We start from the raw sequence: 16,563 nt of genomic DNA on the forward strand, positions 1-16,563 counted from the left end.
GGTTTACCTCTAGGATGGACAATTACAAAATTTATAGTAATATTTGATACAATTTCATCTATAATATAAATTGATACAGAAGGAAATTATTCTTTTCTCATTACATCCACACATAACAATATTTTTATTATTTGAACTCAAATTTCAAAAACAATTATTTTATTTTATATTACATAGTTAAATAATTTTATGTGCTAGCGTCGCCACTATTATTTGTGAACTTTGTTGCTTTCTGCGAATCATCTCTTTTGTATTTTTTTAAGAATTAATCATGATCCCCTGAGTGTAAAAAATAACTAACGAATATTACAACCTTAATTATATTTAAATAATTTGAATGGATTAGAAATTTTTTAAATATTTTTTTTAATATTATTATTGTGAAATTCTTACCGAATTTCAAATTCCATGTTTACTGCCGATTATTTTACCGCAAATTTAAAAAGTTTAAATTTCGCCTTGTATTATTAATCACATTATAAAAGATGGCTGCTATGCATATTTCTAAAATGGTATCAGATTGTGTAATTGTTGGGAGTTTATAAATAAAAAGTTTTTTTTTTTTATTATGTTATTAGGTGAATTTTCTGCTACCTGCAAATTGGCATTTGTAAATATGTTTTCTACTCAAGTCAAGGTGACCATGTTACAACTGTGATTGGTATACATGTACTTGAAATTAACATAGGCAACAATTTATTCTTCGCGTATTATTATTAACACGTTGAACGCCATGGCGGACATCATGTGTCCGACAGCATATTGTCCCCTGGGGCCACACCATTAAATCGAAAATCGTCAAAAAATCGCCAAGGTGTTTTTTTTGCAAATATTGTCAGTAAAACCCTTAAAAATAATGGACGACTTACGCAAACAGCGATTTACCCATTATTTTTCTGCGGGGTCGCGCGGGTCACACGCCTTGATAAAAACAGTCGAAACACTGTCCGTTGGCTCCCTAGAGGCTTCTGAAGTGATCGAGGGCATGCAGACAGATGGTGTCCGACGCGACCTCTTGGACCTAACATGATGGCAGTCACATGGTGTCCGTCCCACTGAACTAAACATGGTTTTTAGTCTGGCGTTCAACGTGTTTAAAAAAAAAACTGTGGCGACTTTTACAATGTGCACCCTTGCTGCATTAAAAGAAGCTAAAAAAGAGAACAGCCAATTTGTAGTCACGTAAGCTCATTAAATCAATTGATAAATAAATTCAATAATTGTTAAACAAAAATTCAATACCTTTAAGGAAATACGCAAACTATATTTTTAGAGAACTGTGTATAATTGTGATGAAAACTATAATTCAAACTGTGGCTTCTATCAGCGTAGCGATTGCATTTAATAAATGTTAAATCTTGTAATGTTATGGCTCAATTTGTATTTAGAGTTATGTTACCAATATGTGTGAGTTGGAATGTACCTGTTCGTGATTGTACACGTTTATGTTTCAGGGAAACATAACAGCCCAGGGCAAGCTACTGATGCAAGAGCACATGATGGTGTCCGATGCTACGAGCAACGACAAAGGAAAGGATCTGCACGTGTTCCTCTTTGAACAGTGCGTCATCTTCAGTGAGGCCGTGGGCAAGAGGAACCAGTTCGTCAGCCCCACTTACAACTACAAGGCTCACGTGCAGGTACGGTCGTAGGTCAGAATCGTCGCGCATACGTTTCCAAACGCCTGTCCCGATAAACTTAATTGATACGAATATAATACAGGCTTATTCCTTTCGTATTAGCAAGGTCTTATTTATTCGAATTTCGTACATCTGAAATATTTGACATTAAATGTCAATGTCTTATACGTCTACTTATTGTTTCCTAAAACTCTATCGACAGTAAAAACGATTACATTAAATTAATTCCTGAAAAAAGCCTTGGTCATCCACGACGAGAAGTGCGTGTTATGCACGCCCTACTTCGTTATAGATTACCACTTACGTTTTGTACGCACACATTAGGTGTTGAATGCTGATAACCCTATAGATTTTGCAGCTTTTCGAAATCCGAAACGTAGTCCTGTGTCTCTAGTTAACACAGATGTTAATCAAATATTTAAAAGCAAGATCACAATCAGTAAACGCACGAGCTGGTTGATGCGATGTGGATAAGTCCCCTATTAGATGGACCGACGTCGCGGAAAGTTGCTCAATGTGGGCAACGTAATATAAGTTAACGTGGCTATCATTGGGAGAGGTGTATAACTCGCCGTTGGCTTCTATTGGCTAACATTATAATGATCACCGTATTTCTGAATAAATACACTGATGTAGAAAAGTCTTCATCAATTTTAATAATAGCACTTGATCCGTGAAATAGCAGTTACTTGGTATCGTAACAGAAAAAATCTTCTAATTACGGTATAGGTAAACAAGATGGAGCTGGAAGAATTGGAGAACAATGGTGCTTTCATTATCCATTCGGTGGACCCGAACAAACCGAAGCAGTCATTCTTGTGCCGCGCACCGGAGGCGCGTCGCTTGCAGTGGACATCCACTCTGTCCACCATACTGCGGTCTCAACGCATCTTCGGCGAGGCGCTAGAGAACCCGGGCGCCTATTTGCGCGAACTGCATCGCGACCAAACTCGTGATCCCGCAGCGTAAGTATGACGCAGTCGGAACGCCCCCTCACCATCTAAATAACAACATAACAAAGGGCACGGTTAAGCTGAACTCGTGTTGTATGTGTATAAACACATTTACAATGAACGCGTCGCTCTTGCGCAGCTTCCATTTAATCTTTATAAACTCAATAAGAGCACAGTAGCAGACATGTTATGGTCAAAAAGTATTGATTTGTTCCCTGCGCTTTTGTTGAAAACAGAAACAGACAAGAACATTACAGTACGACATAATTAAAGGCCTTATTTGTGTTGCTTAAATATTTGTTTCATTAAACATATAGCTCATAAACCATTTCACATTTTAATACCACTACTGTAAATGATACATGAAGTTAAAATAAAAATATTTTTTTATTAATGCTAAGCATTGTTGTAGATATTGTACACTTGTATGCTTTATTCTTTATTATAAATATCACTATAACTAACAGTATATTTTATTTCTTTAAGTTGTAATATTAACAAGTCTATAAGAAGATGTTAACTTCATTTTCTTAATATTTTATTTTCGAGTTCCTCCTTTCCATAATTTTTGTTTTCATACCTTAGCTTTAGTAAACGTTTACCCTTTTAGGTAATTTACTTATGTTTAATAACTAATGTTTTTTATTTGTTTAAATAAAGAACACTGTCATAGTTTTATTATTCCTCTTGATAGACTAGCGCCTGTCTTATATTTATTATTTTTGGTAGTAGATCTTTATTAAAAAAAAAGGAACAACCTTTTGGGCTACTTTAAGTTCAATAAAATTAATTATTAATTTTGTCTTAAAAAAAGGTTTTTTACTTTTTTATTTAAAGCGTACCGTATCATAACAAGGACACCTTTGAAGTTATGCCTTTTACTAATCAATTCACGTTTCAAAGATTATAAATGTAAAAAAGGCAATTTTTAATTCAAATTAACAAAAGATGCAACACATGTTTTTCTAATATGTTTTATTATTCGAGGACACGAATTCAGACAAGTTATGATTATTTAATTTTATAATGTTTTATATTATGATTAATCGGTTTATCAATCGGAACGAGAATAAAGCTTTCTCATGTACACTAATAAGAATCTTAACAGAGCCAACAATAATTCCTCTGAAAGGAACAGATTATGTATTATCATTTATATTGCAGGTTTAAGTTTTTACACCTGTAAACGCGCGCAGATTGAAGACAATAACAACCTACGATCAGGACTAAACAAAATTTCTCAACGATCTTTTATCTCTTCTTTTTAATGTTCTGATGTTCTTTGCTCTGTGCGCTTGTTCTAACTAAACTAACAAACAATATTGGCCTGTTTTACCCAAAATTAAATTAATGATCGAATGTTAGTTAGAGACAAGTAATTTTCATGTTGTAACTTATGTTATTTTACTGTTTAGGTTTATCGTTTCACATTTAACATTTATTATATATAATACTTAGTTTACGTCATATATACTTCTTAGAATACTAGGCTTAAACTACCTTTACTTAATTTGACTAGTATTAACTCAGTGGTTGTGTCATCAAACCAAGTTAAGAAAAACTGATAGTGTGCGATGAGTATTAGTATACCATTAAATCTCATTGTTATGACATAAACAACAAAGTCATGCTTAAAATAATGTTACGTGACAAAAATATTGTAACATTGACACGATAACTATATAATAACCAAGTGCTACATTGTAACGTGTTTATGAAAATAAAGTAACCGTGAATAAAATAAACGAAATCACTCTCGAGCATAACATTACTGTATGGTTTAATGAACCATACTCTTTCTTATCAAACAAAAATTTCGGTGGGCAAACGTACGGAAACTATATGAAGAATTCCTGCACAAAACAACACAAGTCATATCATTTTTATTATGTAAGCGCTATTAAAACATTTAATCTAAATATTCAACAACATACTGCCAATTGCATTCAGCAAAATTAGCCTTAGTATTAAAATTTAGTAATTTAATAAGTTTTAGTGAGTGCTGCTCGGAATTGATAGCATAGGTAACAATTAATTATATACATTTATGCATTTATCGACCAAAAAGTAGGCGAATTGAAGTCAAAAAAACTATTCCGTAACATTAGGCATTACCAATTTTATTCATTGTACGTTAACGTCATCACGAAGTGCGATTGACAGACGCGCCGCTGCACAGCGCACACTTGCCTTTTTACCCGCAACGATTCAAAGCAATAATATATAAAACGCTAGCTTTACCGCGAGAGCTAATTAAAACCGAAACCTTAGCGACTAGTCTATAATCAAAAAGCATATTGGATATAAGATCTGAATACACGCCGCTAATTCAGATGAACCCCTGACATGAGCAACACGATCGTATGAACTTTACAACGATCATATCTCATTTACGTATTTATAGATCACAATTAATCATAAGATATTGTCATGTAACCTACACTAGATCATTAAGTGTTTAAGCTCGTATTGATGTGTTTTTGATTAGATCGCATTAACATTTTAACTGTTTAATCTTCAAAAAACATAACTAAACATATAAATTGTCAATAATCTTAGGAATAATATAATCAATATTAGTGGAACGTATAATCATCGCAGTAATTATTACTGATAGCTTTTAGAAGGAATCGCAGAAGACTGGATATTTCGGAATGTTTTACGCAAGGGGGTTGGAATATAATATATTGCATGTTAGTGTAATTTTCAATTATTCACATTATTGTAGTTTAGTGGTAACCGATCTCAAATATTCAATTTTTAATAATCTAATGATACTAACAAAACTAGTACTAAAAAAGGATTTTAGCTTTCACACAGATTTCTTATCGTTTGTATATAGATTAGATTAAGATTGTATCATCGAAGGTTGCTAGGTTAATTTAATTTTAATTGTTTTTGTGTATTTTAATTAGAACGTATCTAAGTATTTCATTATACGTTTATGTTATTAGCTTGCAACTAAATCTCTTTATTGTAATTGTCAACGATGAAACTTAATTAAGTGTCAATGTAGGATGTGAGGTCCATGAGATCCAACCGCCACGTTGTTTGGCCAACGCCGCTGTCGCCTCCAATTATGAATAAAACCACTGAAATACAAAACTCGATAACGCCTCACACAAAGTAGTTGTATGATAGTATTAAAATTAAATATACGATTTAACATATCGTTATTTTCGACTTAGTTTTCAATTTCGGATTATTGAAAAGATTATTTTAACTTTTTGGCCACATTTATCATATTTATTGGTGATAAGCCATTTTATAACAATACTAATAATGAGATAATTTAATTGTAATGACAACTTGGCGACGCGCACATAAACTAACTTTAATTAGCTTAAGGTAATGTAACTACGCAAAGACAACTCGTTGCCCGCTCCGCCGCTCACTGTGCTCTTGTGGCTTTAACATCACACTTACCAGTACCGGTTGCTTTGCGTATCGATAACGCTTTCTACCATAGCTTTCGTTGTATAAGCATTATATAGTTTATGTTATATTTGTCCGAGTGATAACTTGTATTATTCTATACGCCAGTTGTTTTGGTCAATAAGTGATTATATTTAGTGTATCTAATTGTAAGGACTATTTAAACTTCCATCAGCAAGAGTTGTAAGACTATCGACAAATATCAATGAAAACTGTCAAGTTGTAAGTTGGAAAGCTTCACGAACGAGCGTATCTACTATTGTTATTAATAAATTATTCCTCTCGGTCAGTTTTATTCTCAAATAAAGTAAATATGATATCAAAGAAAAAATCTTTTGTATGTTTACCTTAATGTCGTTTATTTCCTTAAAAGTGACAGAAAACTGTTAAAGTATTAATTTGATTTTGCTTGCCATATATACAGTTGGGTTCTGTTACCTAACCATAAGTGAAAAGTGCTTAAAAATTGTATCTAGCGTAAGGTATTGACACTTTTAGAAAAATTAACATATGCGTTCGAACTATATAAGATATCCAAATTCCGGTCGTTTTATTTTTCTTATATCATATCATCATACAATCTTATATAAGATGTGTAAAGTTTTGAGAGCTATTACTATAATCACGACGGTATTAAAATCTTTCTAAAAGTGTTTCTTGAACTATGCAATTAAGTCAACATGACAGATGTATTCAAACTAGCTCATTATATTTTATTTTGATTTGTATATACTAAACATATTTTTTGTATATAAGTAATAACTCACGCTGTATTACTCTTATATATATATTAAGTGAGTAACCAATAAATGTGAATCAAAAATGCTTTTGATTTACTGCTTCTAGTCCTGCATGCTTGTTTAGTTTTTTTTTATTGGGTTTCTTTAATAATATACCGTCGGGTCCAGCTTCGTGCAAATAATAGAAAGCAACAGCTTCAGACGTCAGCTTAAAAAAACTAACACTTATTAACATTAATTTAAAGTTTTTATACAATTACATATATAAAAATAACCGTACAATAGACATTTGATTGCAAATAAAACATATTTACAGAAGTAATCGACTAGTTTTGAAATGATTTAGCATTACACTAATTAATTTTTTACTTCATGATTATATTATATATTATATTTCGTCAAAAAATGAAACATAGTGCAACAAGTTAAAAGCTGGTGAGCCCGTTTAAACCCTTTTTTTTTTGTTTTTTGTTTTAATTGATCCTATTCCCGTCCCGATAGCGTGGGAGAGGGTTGGAGCGGCCTTCGTAAAACGGAGAGCGTGCCCCCGTGCGTGGGCGTGCGCATGGCGCCGGAGCTACGAGCGCGATCGCAGCGCCCCCACGCTAAGGCCAACACCATCAACTTGCCTCCTAACTCTGCCCGCTCGGAAGATCGCAAGAAACCTAATACGGCTGTGAGCCCCACATCGCCGCCGCACGCCAACGTAAGTTACGGGTCGACTGGACATCAGACTCACAGTCCTTAGGGACAAATAAACGTCTTTTTTTATGAAACAATTTCAAATAGATATGAAGTAAGAAATACTGTCGATGTTTGCAGTTTCACAAAAATGCCCACTCAATTACTGAAACAATATATTATACTAAAATTAATTATAACATTAAAAATAAGCTACTACAAATTTATTGCTGTAAATTATACGTGTTATTATAATTTTGCACTAATCCTTTCATTAGCTTTGTATTAAATAATATTTATGTAAATTGTTCCATACTAATAATATAAATACCTTAATGTTTAAACAACCATGTACTTTGATTTTCGAACTATTGTAATAAAATAACCACACTTCTAAGTAATTAATGGTACATAACATCACACTTAACTATATCAAATAGTAATATTACTCATTATATTATATTTATTTCTTTATATTATTTAGAGAAACAGAATATGTGGTGTACATTAAAAACTACAAATAACCCTTTCACTTTTAAAAGTAATAAACCTACCATCAAGGGACAGTCTTATTAGTATTTATTCTAGAAAAACAAACATTATTTCCTGTAAACAAGGATCGTTGACCACAAAATCTAATTAAAATTCGTAAGCAAAACTTACACATTTAATGAAGATTATTGAAAAAAAAAATCACAGAACAACTGTGTGTGTGTTCTTAGAACATTGGGTTGTAAATCTTTACATGATGTTAATAGTCGATATATACAGCGACACTTTGTTGGATGTTAGTAGCCCTAACAATTCGCTTTCGAATTAACGACTTGGTCGATAAAATTCCTATAACACTGTAGTGGTGCATTACCAGAAAGTCTATGTAATTGCGCTTCTTATCTATAAAATATTTAAAAAAAAATTAAAACTTTAGACTCTTAAAAGCCACAAATTTTGTCATCACCTATTAAATCTGTTATCAAATGTTCAAAATTTTAAAGGAAAGTTATCAATTACATCGATTTCTGTGATAGAATATATATCACTAAATGAAAAGAAACTCGATCATCTCGTTAGGCATACAATCGATAATTATTTTTATGAATCATTTATGTTCGCTATGTTTGCCTTAACTCTAAGCCATATATTTATATTTATGATTTATATTTTATTAAAAATAATTTAAGTACACATATATTTACGTTAAAAGTGTTCGGAATTTTTTGGGTATTTGTAAAAATACTCCGCTTTTTAAGCATGTTATTGTTGGCTTTCACGGCATTTCTATCAATATCCGGTTTTCCTTGGTTCATTACAGCATTCTTACCTATTTAAACTTTTAAAAAGTAATAAGCGTCTTATTTACTTCTATTTTGCATGTATTTTTAACGCTTTTCTATATTTCTTTTGTTGTAGGTATGATATATACGGGCATGTTTTTCTAACATAGACTGTGATAGCGGCCAGATTCAGATTCAGGCGCAAGATTCCTATGTGCTTTGTGATTCCGGCTGATCGTCAGAGAACAATTTAGGTTTATTTATTGTAAATAGTTTAGTTAATGAACAAAGGAGTGGGGGTAAGCATTTACGGGGCCTGCATGCAAAGCTTGGGTTCCTTTATGTGTCTCGGGAAGTCAACAATGTATGTGGCCCGCAGGGCTTATCGAAGCGAGCATGGGGCTTGAAACTACGGCGCGGTGGCAGCGGGGGAGGCAGCGGCGGGGGGGAACCTAGCGCAGAAGGAGTAGTCACTGAACTTCGTCCCCCGGAGTTGCTTGAACCGGCGGCGGACGTGACAGCTGCGCCCGGCTCTAGTGCGACCATTTCCTGCCGTGCGAATGCGACGCGCGCTAATGCCTCTTGGAGAAAAACTGCGCCCGAAACACGTGCGCTGCGACACGGCGGTCGCTTCGTTATTTGCCTCGCTGCCGATGGACTGGCAACATTAACAATCCACGCATGTCGGGCGTCCGATGCCGGAGTGTACTGCTGTCTTGTGAGCAACGAATTAGGGGGCGTGCAGAGTTCGGCGCGATTGACTGTCGGAGCTGGCGGGATTCCGGGAGTGCCGACTGTCCGCGCGCACCCCGGCGGCGGCTTAGTCGTGCAATGGGACGAACCGGCGCCTGCACATCTCGAGTACTGCCGCGTGGGTGAAGGTGAGTGGCGTCGTGCCACGGAGACACCGGCTGCGGCCAGCACCCTCGCATTGGAAGAACTTCCTGCGGGACAGTACAGTTTTAGGTGAGTATACATTATGTATGTATGTGTATATATGTGACCGTCAATGTTTTGTTGCAAGTTCACTTACACTACCTGTGTGAATATTTAGACTGGTATGCGCGCGCGGCGGCGGGGCGGGCGGCGCATCGGCCGCGGCTGCGTGCGGCGGCGGTGGCGGCTGGCAGCGCGAGCAGTTCGCGCGCCGTTACACTATAGAGGAGGAGCTCGGCCGCGGGCGCACGGCGCGCGTGCTTGCCGCGCGCGACACCGGCACCGGTCACCGGGTCGCGCTCAAACAGGTTATTTATCTTCATTCACTTTGAAAGAATTATCTTCTTTAGACAGGGTGCGTATATTAAATGTATTACAATAATTAAACTGGATAGTATTTCCTGTCAGGAGTGCAAAAGAACTTTTGCAAGCTATTACTAATATAAATACGACGTGTATCATAATCAAAGACAGACAAACTTTGGAAGTGGTATAATCTTAAAATGCTGAGTAACTTAAATCTCATAGACAACGTTGTCTATGAATCACACAAATCGTTGTACTTACACAGCATTAAAAGTTTCACACGCAGTTCGAAAAATGCCATCGTAAGAATCATATAACGGCTCCCAACAAGTCAAGGAACTACGCTTATAATTGATGTCAGATATGGAAGAGACATATACGAGTACATTGCCGTGATTAGAAATTTGCCTACACGATCCTAATTGATCGTCTGATGTGGCAGCAAGCTGGGCACATAACACATGGGGCATGTGCGACCAATGGCCGTTGGGTCCGAAAGGTTCTCACGGCTCTTCACTAGATGGACAATATAGTTAAGGTCGCGGGAAGTTTCTGTACGCGGGTAACGGAAGACCGGTCATCGTGCCTGTCTTTTGGAGAGGCCTAAGCCTTGCAGTTGGCATCTGTCAGCTGATACGATAAAATTTTGGGTGATTCGAGAAATGTTTCAAGGTAAAATTGTTTATAGAAGAAACGTGAATGATCTGCATTCATAGTTTAAGTTTTAGTTTTAGTTTTTTATTACACTTAATTTAACACCTTCACGGTTATAAATTAAGTGTAATAAAATTACTTTTTCCAAACCATATCCCAATTATTTGATAAAATATTAAAAATTGTTCGTATATGTTTTGCGCTTTGTTTTGATGGCGGTGGTGTGGGTGTGTGGCGGTGCAGGTGTGTGGAGGGCGCGGTGCGGACGCGGTGCGCGAGTACCGCATCTTGGCCTGTGGCGCGCATGCAGCCGTGGTGCGCGCGCTGGCGCTGTTCGCGGAGGTGCCGCGCGCCGGTGCGCACACGCTGGTGTTGGAGCTGGTGGGGGGCGGGCCGCTGCTTGACTGGGCGGCTGCCTCGCCGCCGCACTACACGCAGCGCACTGTCGCGCATCACACGCGCAGCTTGCTCTCCGCGCTCGACTGGCTGCATTCCAACCACGTCGCGCACCTTGATATCCGCGTACGTTATTCACTAGCCACACCAGTCTCATAAGTGTCATAGGCGACTGACACCGCCATTTCCCATTACCCATTCGCGGCCACGACACCCTTTTATTTTTAAAAATACCTAGCAAGACCGTCCGATATAATAATCTACCTAATAATCGGTACCTTATTCTGATTAAACTTATGCATTGGAAAGAGACAAATAATACAATATTATTTTAACTTCATAAACATTAACTAACTATACTCAATTCTTACTTTCCTAAGTGGTAGTAATATAGCAATAACAACTGATCAATTTGAGTCGATCGGTCAATTTGGTCGAAAATTCGACAAGTGACAATCCTAGTCACTCCATGGAGCGTTCGCCAAAGCAATCTAAGAGCTTGACGGCTTTCCAATCCGGTGAGATAGTAGTATGTAGCGAATCGAACCAATGCACTCCAGGGAGTCTTCTTGCTTCGCCACCTTTAAGATAGTTTTAGGCTAAGCGCCCTCCTGCCTGCTGCACCCGCGGAATCTGAAAATATTTCTTGGGCAGCGATGTAAGACAGCTCAAAAGAACATCAATGTCGACTTAACATTTATCCGGCACTCCAAAAGGAATATATATTTTCATTGTGATTTCTTTGGCAGTTATAAAAAATACACATACAATCGTCGGCTCAATAATGTTGGCAAGCACTCTGTGTACGAAAGGTCCGTTTAAAATCCTTGCTTATGACTAGTCTCTATCTAAGTCATTAACTGGGATGCTTTTTATTGCTTTCTGTTTGAGGTTTGAAAAATATTTATCACATTTTTTTAGCATTGATCACAATCATCAGTACTTATTACTGTTAATAGTTGCAAAAATGTAGACATGTTTTGTAAATTTTTAAGCAGTGAAAAATTCAAATCATTCAACTTTCGTTGATTTAGGGGACAGTTATTAGAAACTCATTACTAGTCATTAAATTTCATTTGAAACATTCGATAAGAATCATGGCATTGCATGTAACTATATATACACACAACAACGGGAAAGCTTTCAATAAACCTTACACTTTACGCTAATGTATAAAATTACTTAGTCGCACCACCAATAAATAAGGAAGGAATATTCATATGCTAACTGTAAATCACTTTTTTACAGCCAGAAAATATTCTTGTGGAGCTAGGAGGCGCACAACCCCAATTGAAATTGGTGGACTTCGGTTCTGCAGTGGAGACGGGGGAGGGTGCAGGAAGTACAGTAAAAGATGTTCTACCTCCAGCGCCTGCGCAGCTAGAATTTGCTCCTCCGGAATGTGTCCTCGGACGCCCCCCTACACCAGCCTGGGATGCATGGGCTGCAGGAGTTTTTCTATACGTATTTCTAACTGGGGTAAGAAATCTCTTTTTTTTACTTTTGAAACGTCTCTTAACAAAACATGTTTAAAGTTATCAGCCGATAGATGCTCACTGCGAGGCATAGACCTCCACGAAAGATCGCCACCATAACCGGTCTTTCGCCGCTGCTCGCATCCCCAGCGACTCCTTGGGACCTTATCGACGTCGGTTCAACTACTTACCCGCACCTCCTACGTCCGCGTTAAAAATTATATGATGTTATTTAAAATTCGAACAATCGATATTTTCATTGATCAGTAAACGTAATGTTCAAAAACATTCTCACCCGAATCGCGTTGCAGATGCTTTTGTATTCAATTTATGTGATTCCTTTATTAAAAATGGATTTGCATGGATATAATATCGGAACCACTACATATTGCACTGATTTATTTCACACGAGTATATTTCGCATGCGTCGAGTTGCAAACTGTGCGGGGGCACTAATCCACACAAATTTGCACCACGGTGCTCCATTGAAACAAGGGGTAATCATGTCGTTACGCTAGGCCATCATTCTATTGCCTAGCAATCATCTCGTTATGTTCGAGCGGATGTATGCAAATTTATTGCTCGATGATACCTTACATTTCAATTTTTATATAACTACAATTCAGCCGCTACTTGTAAAACCTTTTTTATGTAATAAATAGTTGTTATATTTAAAAAAAAAACTAACTGGGCGTCTGTAATATTAATTAATTTATGTACACATTACTATTAAAAATAAGTAATTGGAATTATATGCCAATTATTTATTGTTAAAGAGTTTTAAAGTAGATAGTGGCTAACCCTAAAAATAATTTTAAAATGTTTATCCACATCATATCAGCCATCATCACCATGTGAGTCGATATACGCGCACTGCAAGAAATAGGCTTCGTCCAAACACTGGTCGTGCGTCGGCCGCATCCAGCTACTTTTCACGACCATGACCATGTCGTCCTTTCTCCTAGTGTCTACGCTGCGTGTACTGACTCTAAGTTGCCACCCAGCGACCTCCCGACCTCAACGGCTCATTTGCGCGAAGTATTACTTCTATCCGAAACTTATACACAAATCCTATGTTATACAGCTTTCGCCTTTCCTTGATGACTCCATCGAAGAAACAACGGCGAACATCATTAAATGTGATTACTGCTTCCCACCGGAGCACTGGGGCAGAGTGGGCGAACGCGCCCAGACGCTGATCCGAGGGTTGCTAGCCCCCGCGCCTGCGCATCGCACCGCGCCGCGGGCAGCACTTGACGACCCCTGGTTGCTCGAGGTACAAACAACTTCTAATCCTATAAGTCTGTAGTATGTAGCGGTCCAAGTCTAAGCTCCTCAGGAAAAAGAGCCATCCAGCTTCGTTACTTCAAAAACGCCCCCTTCGTCCAAGAAGAGAAAAGCTCTTCTCAACCTTTATAAAAATCTTCCGGTACCAAACGCGTTAATAACCATAGACAACAAACTAGATTGCTTTTAAAATTTTATTCTTTTACCTTAACTCTTGCCTGTTTTTTTTAAGTAAGGTTTTTTGCTGTACGATCATTCATTAAAGAGTTAATAAATCGAAGGAAATTAAAAGAATAACTACCGGTTCATAAGAAATATGGGAAGCCGTGTACACAGCAACAATGACTTGCATTATTCCTTTTAAATTAATATCGCCTGAAATCAATATAGCTACATTATTATATTAAATTTTAAGTAGTATTTATTTTCGCTTATAATAATTATTTTTTTCAAATTGCAATAGCGATTTTATTTATAATTCAACGTTTTAGGCGCCCGCGACACCGCTGTCAGCGACGCAACTGAAGACGTTTCTCGACCGGCGTCGGCCGGCCGGGCACGGCAACGCGCTGCACTCCCTGCGCTCGCCCGACGACACTTGACGTCTCGAAGCGGAGAGAGAGCCCACGACGCAACACAACGGCAACGCTCCATAACCAACCGCCCGAGCAACAACGCACTTTGACGCCGCGCCATTCAGGGACCATTGACCTGCACGTGACCAACGCCGCGATTTGATATTCCAAATAATATAAGTTGCAGACCTTCTTTTAATTCCTCAGACCGTAAATAGAACCGTTTAAAATGTTTAGATCTGTAATAATTAACTGGCTTCTGCCATTATATTATTTTTCTTTAATGGTGCAGCCTCGGAAACTTAATTGGCGTGTAAATGGTTTTAAATGCGTCAGTTGTTTTAATCACCAAAGTGAATTTTTTTTGCATTATATCGGAAAGTTTCAGAGCGAAGAGCTTGTAAAACTAGAAACGATAACTTAGCACTACGTACGCATGCACTCGATGTAGGATCGTCTCATTAGGTAATAGGTTATATATAAAGGTAATCGTATAGTCAACGCGCCCACCTCTCGATTTCGATACTAACGCATGCCGCGTTATGCCACGTTCTATACTTTTAACAAGCGTCAATTTCTCGTCGGATTGTCACTGCGCTCCGCGGCGACATCGGACGCTTTCACGGCTAAATATTAAACAGCGTTACTTATTTGTGATTATTATTTAGAGGCTGGATTGCACAAAAATATTGGCTTGTACATCCGTTCCGTTGTTGAATTTTGGTTAGATTAAAAATTATAATTCTTTCGGACTGCATTGTATGGTAGTAATTAAAAGAAAAAAACTTATTTATTCATTTAACCCGCATAACGTACATGCATTTCAAATTATTTTTTAATGTGTTAATTGAGCTGTGATGAATTGTATATTACTTACACTCAAGTTAAATTCTGGTGCTTTCATCGGCACTTTTTAAAGGCCGACTGTAGGTTCCAGTCCTATCATCTTATGGTAAATAAAATCATTTATTATATGGTACTTGCGAAAATGCGTCGAGCTATGCTCAGTCGCCGCTTATGCGCTGAAAATGTCTCGCAGGTGTGAATTAGAAGGATTTCGTAAGTGGCAGATGTAAGAACGGTGTCTGTGATTTATGCTAAAGTAACGTTTCATGCTTATTCCTATCCTAAAGTCGTATGTAAACGAATTTTAAAATGTATATAGCTGTAGGTCATACGGATTGTTTAATAAGTCCTTATTTGTGACCAAAATGCAAATTTTAATCGTCTTAGTATAATAATTTCGCGATATGTTTGTAAGCTGTTTCTTGTAATTAGCTATAATAATTGAAATTCCAAGTTTTATAATGCCGCGGAAGATTGCATACGTTGAGATGTTCTAGATAATCTGAGTTAGTTTAGTTAACCTTGCTGGTGGTCATTTGGAAAAGATGTTCTTTACGTTTCCATGGTGTAACATACCAATTGGGACAAAGGTCACAAAGCTTATAGTTATAACCGAGTTATAATGAAATTCCGCCTTCTAAGTACTCGCAGAGTGGTCATATTCAACCAGAATTATTTTTGTATTAAACAGTCAATAACATTGGATTCTGCTAAATATTGGTAAAATTCAGTTGATATTGACTGAAAGATCAAATAGGTTATTCCATTTTCATTCATTTCCCACAAACACTTGTATTCCATTAATTATCTAAGGTATTAATTTCATTTTTATTTTTACTGACTAAATAATGTAAGCTTTAAAATGATCTAAAACTTAAATCAATTAAAAAGTAATTGAGGAAGTTTTTATGTACTAGTCTTAACCGACAACTTTATATAATTAAGATAATATAAAATGTACCGAAGAAAATAGAAGAGTATACACGGGATGACAACAACCGTAGCTATCGACTATTGAGCCATGTTGTTGATCTCGTTATAAGAGAATTGAGCTTTTTAATTATGTATGCAAACGCGTCAGTGCGCGCCGCTGGAATCATCAGGTCAGGAGATCAATGCGCTCTCCGCTCGCGTTATTTTAATGTCGAAACGTATTATTAATAACACTGTAATACTGTAAAATTCAATATACAATTTGTGGAAAAGCCGAGTTTTATTTTCAGCACTTTTTCAACTGTAGAAGAATAAACTAAATACCGCGATTTTATTTTACATCAAAAACATTGTTCCAGGATCCCAACTTGTCTCTTTTGCCCCGTCACAGTTATAGACAATAATAATATGCAGTGGTGGCTTACATATGCA

At 36.9% G+C, this 16,563-nt stretch overlaps 1 protein-coding gene across 5 annotated transcripts in view; it reads left to right on the top strand.

Moving 5' to 3' along the window:
- Positions 1 to 16,403, top strand: part of trio (trio Rho guanine nucleotide exchange factor) — a 119,762-nt gene extending 103,359 nt beyond the window's left edge. For 4 of the 5 annotated variants that reach the window (XM_068763544.1, XM_068763559.1, XM_068763568.1 and 1 more), the window contains 9 exons: positions 1,455 to 1,640; positions 2,370 to 2,605; positions 7,270 to 7,474; positions 9,103 to 9,689; positions 9,778 to 9,967; positions 10,863 to 11,141; positions 12,264 to 12,494; positions 13,575 to 13,766; positions 14,269 to 16,403. In XM_068763544.1, coding sequence (XP_068619645.1) covers positions 1,455 to 1,640; positions 2,370 to 2,605; positions 7,270 to 7,474; positions 9,103 to 9,689; positions 9,778 to 9,967; positions 10,863 to 11,141; positions 12,264 to 12,494; positions 13,575 to 13,766; positions 14,269 to 14,379 — 2,217 coding nt within the window. In that variant the 3' untranslated portion in view covers positions 14,380 to 16,403. Of the gene's footprint in view, positions 1 to 1,454; positions 1,641 to 2,369; positions 2,606 to 7,269; positions 7,475 to 8,859; positions 9,061 to 9,102; positions 9,690 to 9,777; positions 9,968 to 10,862; positions 11,142 to 12,263; positions 12,495 to 13,574; positions 13,767 to 14,268 lie in introns of those variants that run through there. The other variant, XM_068763575.1, reaches the window with a different exon arrangement.
- Positions 16,404 to 16,563: the final 160 nt, after the last annotated feature.

The sequence above is a fragment of the Battus philenor genome, unplaced genomic scaffold, assembly GCF_028537555.1.
Source record: "Battus philenor isolate CCGP_79_NKW_IND1 unplaced genomic scaffold, ilBatPhil1.0.hap1 SCAF_1, whole genome shotgun sequence".
Classification (NCBI taxonomy): Eukaryota; Metazoa; Arthropoda; class Insecta; order Lepidoptera; family Papilionidae; genus Battus; species Battus philenor.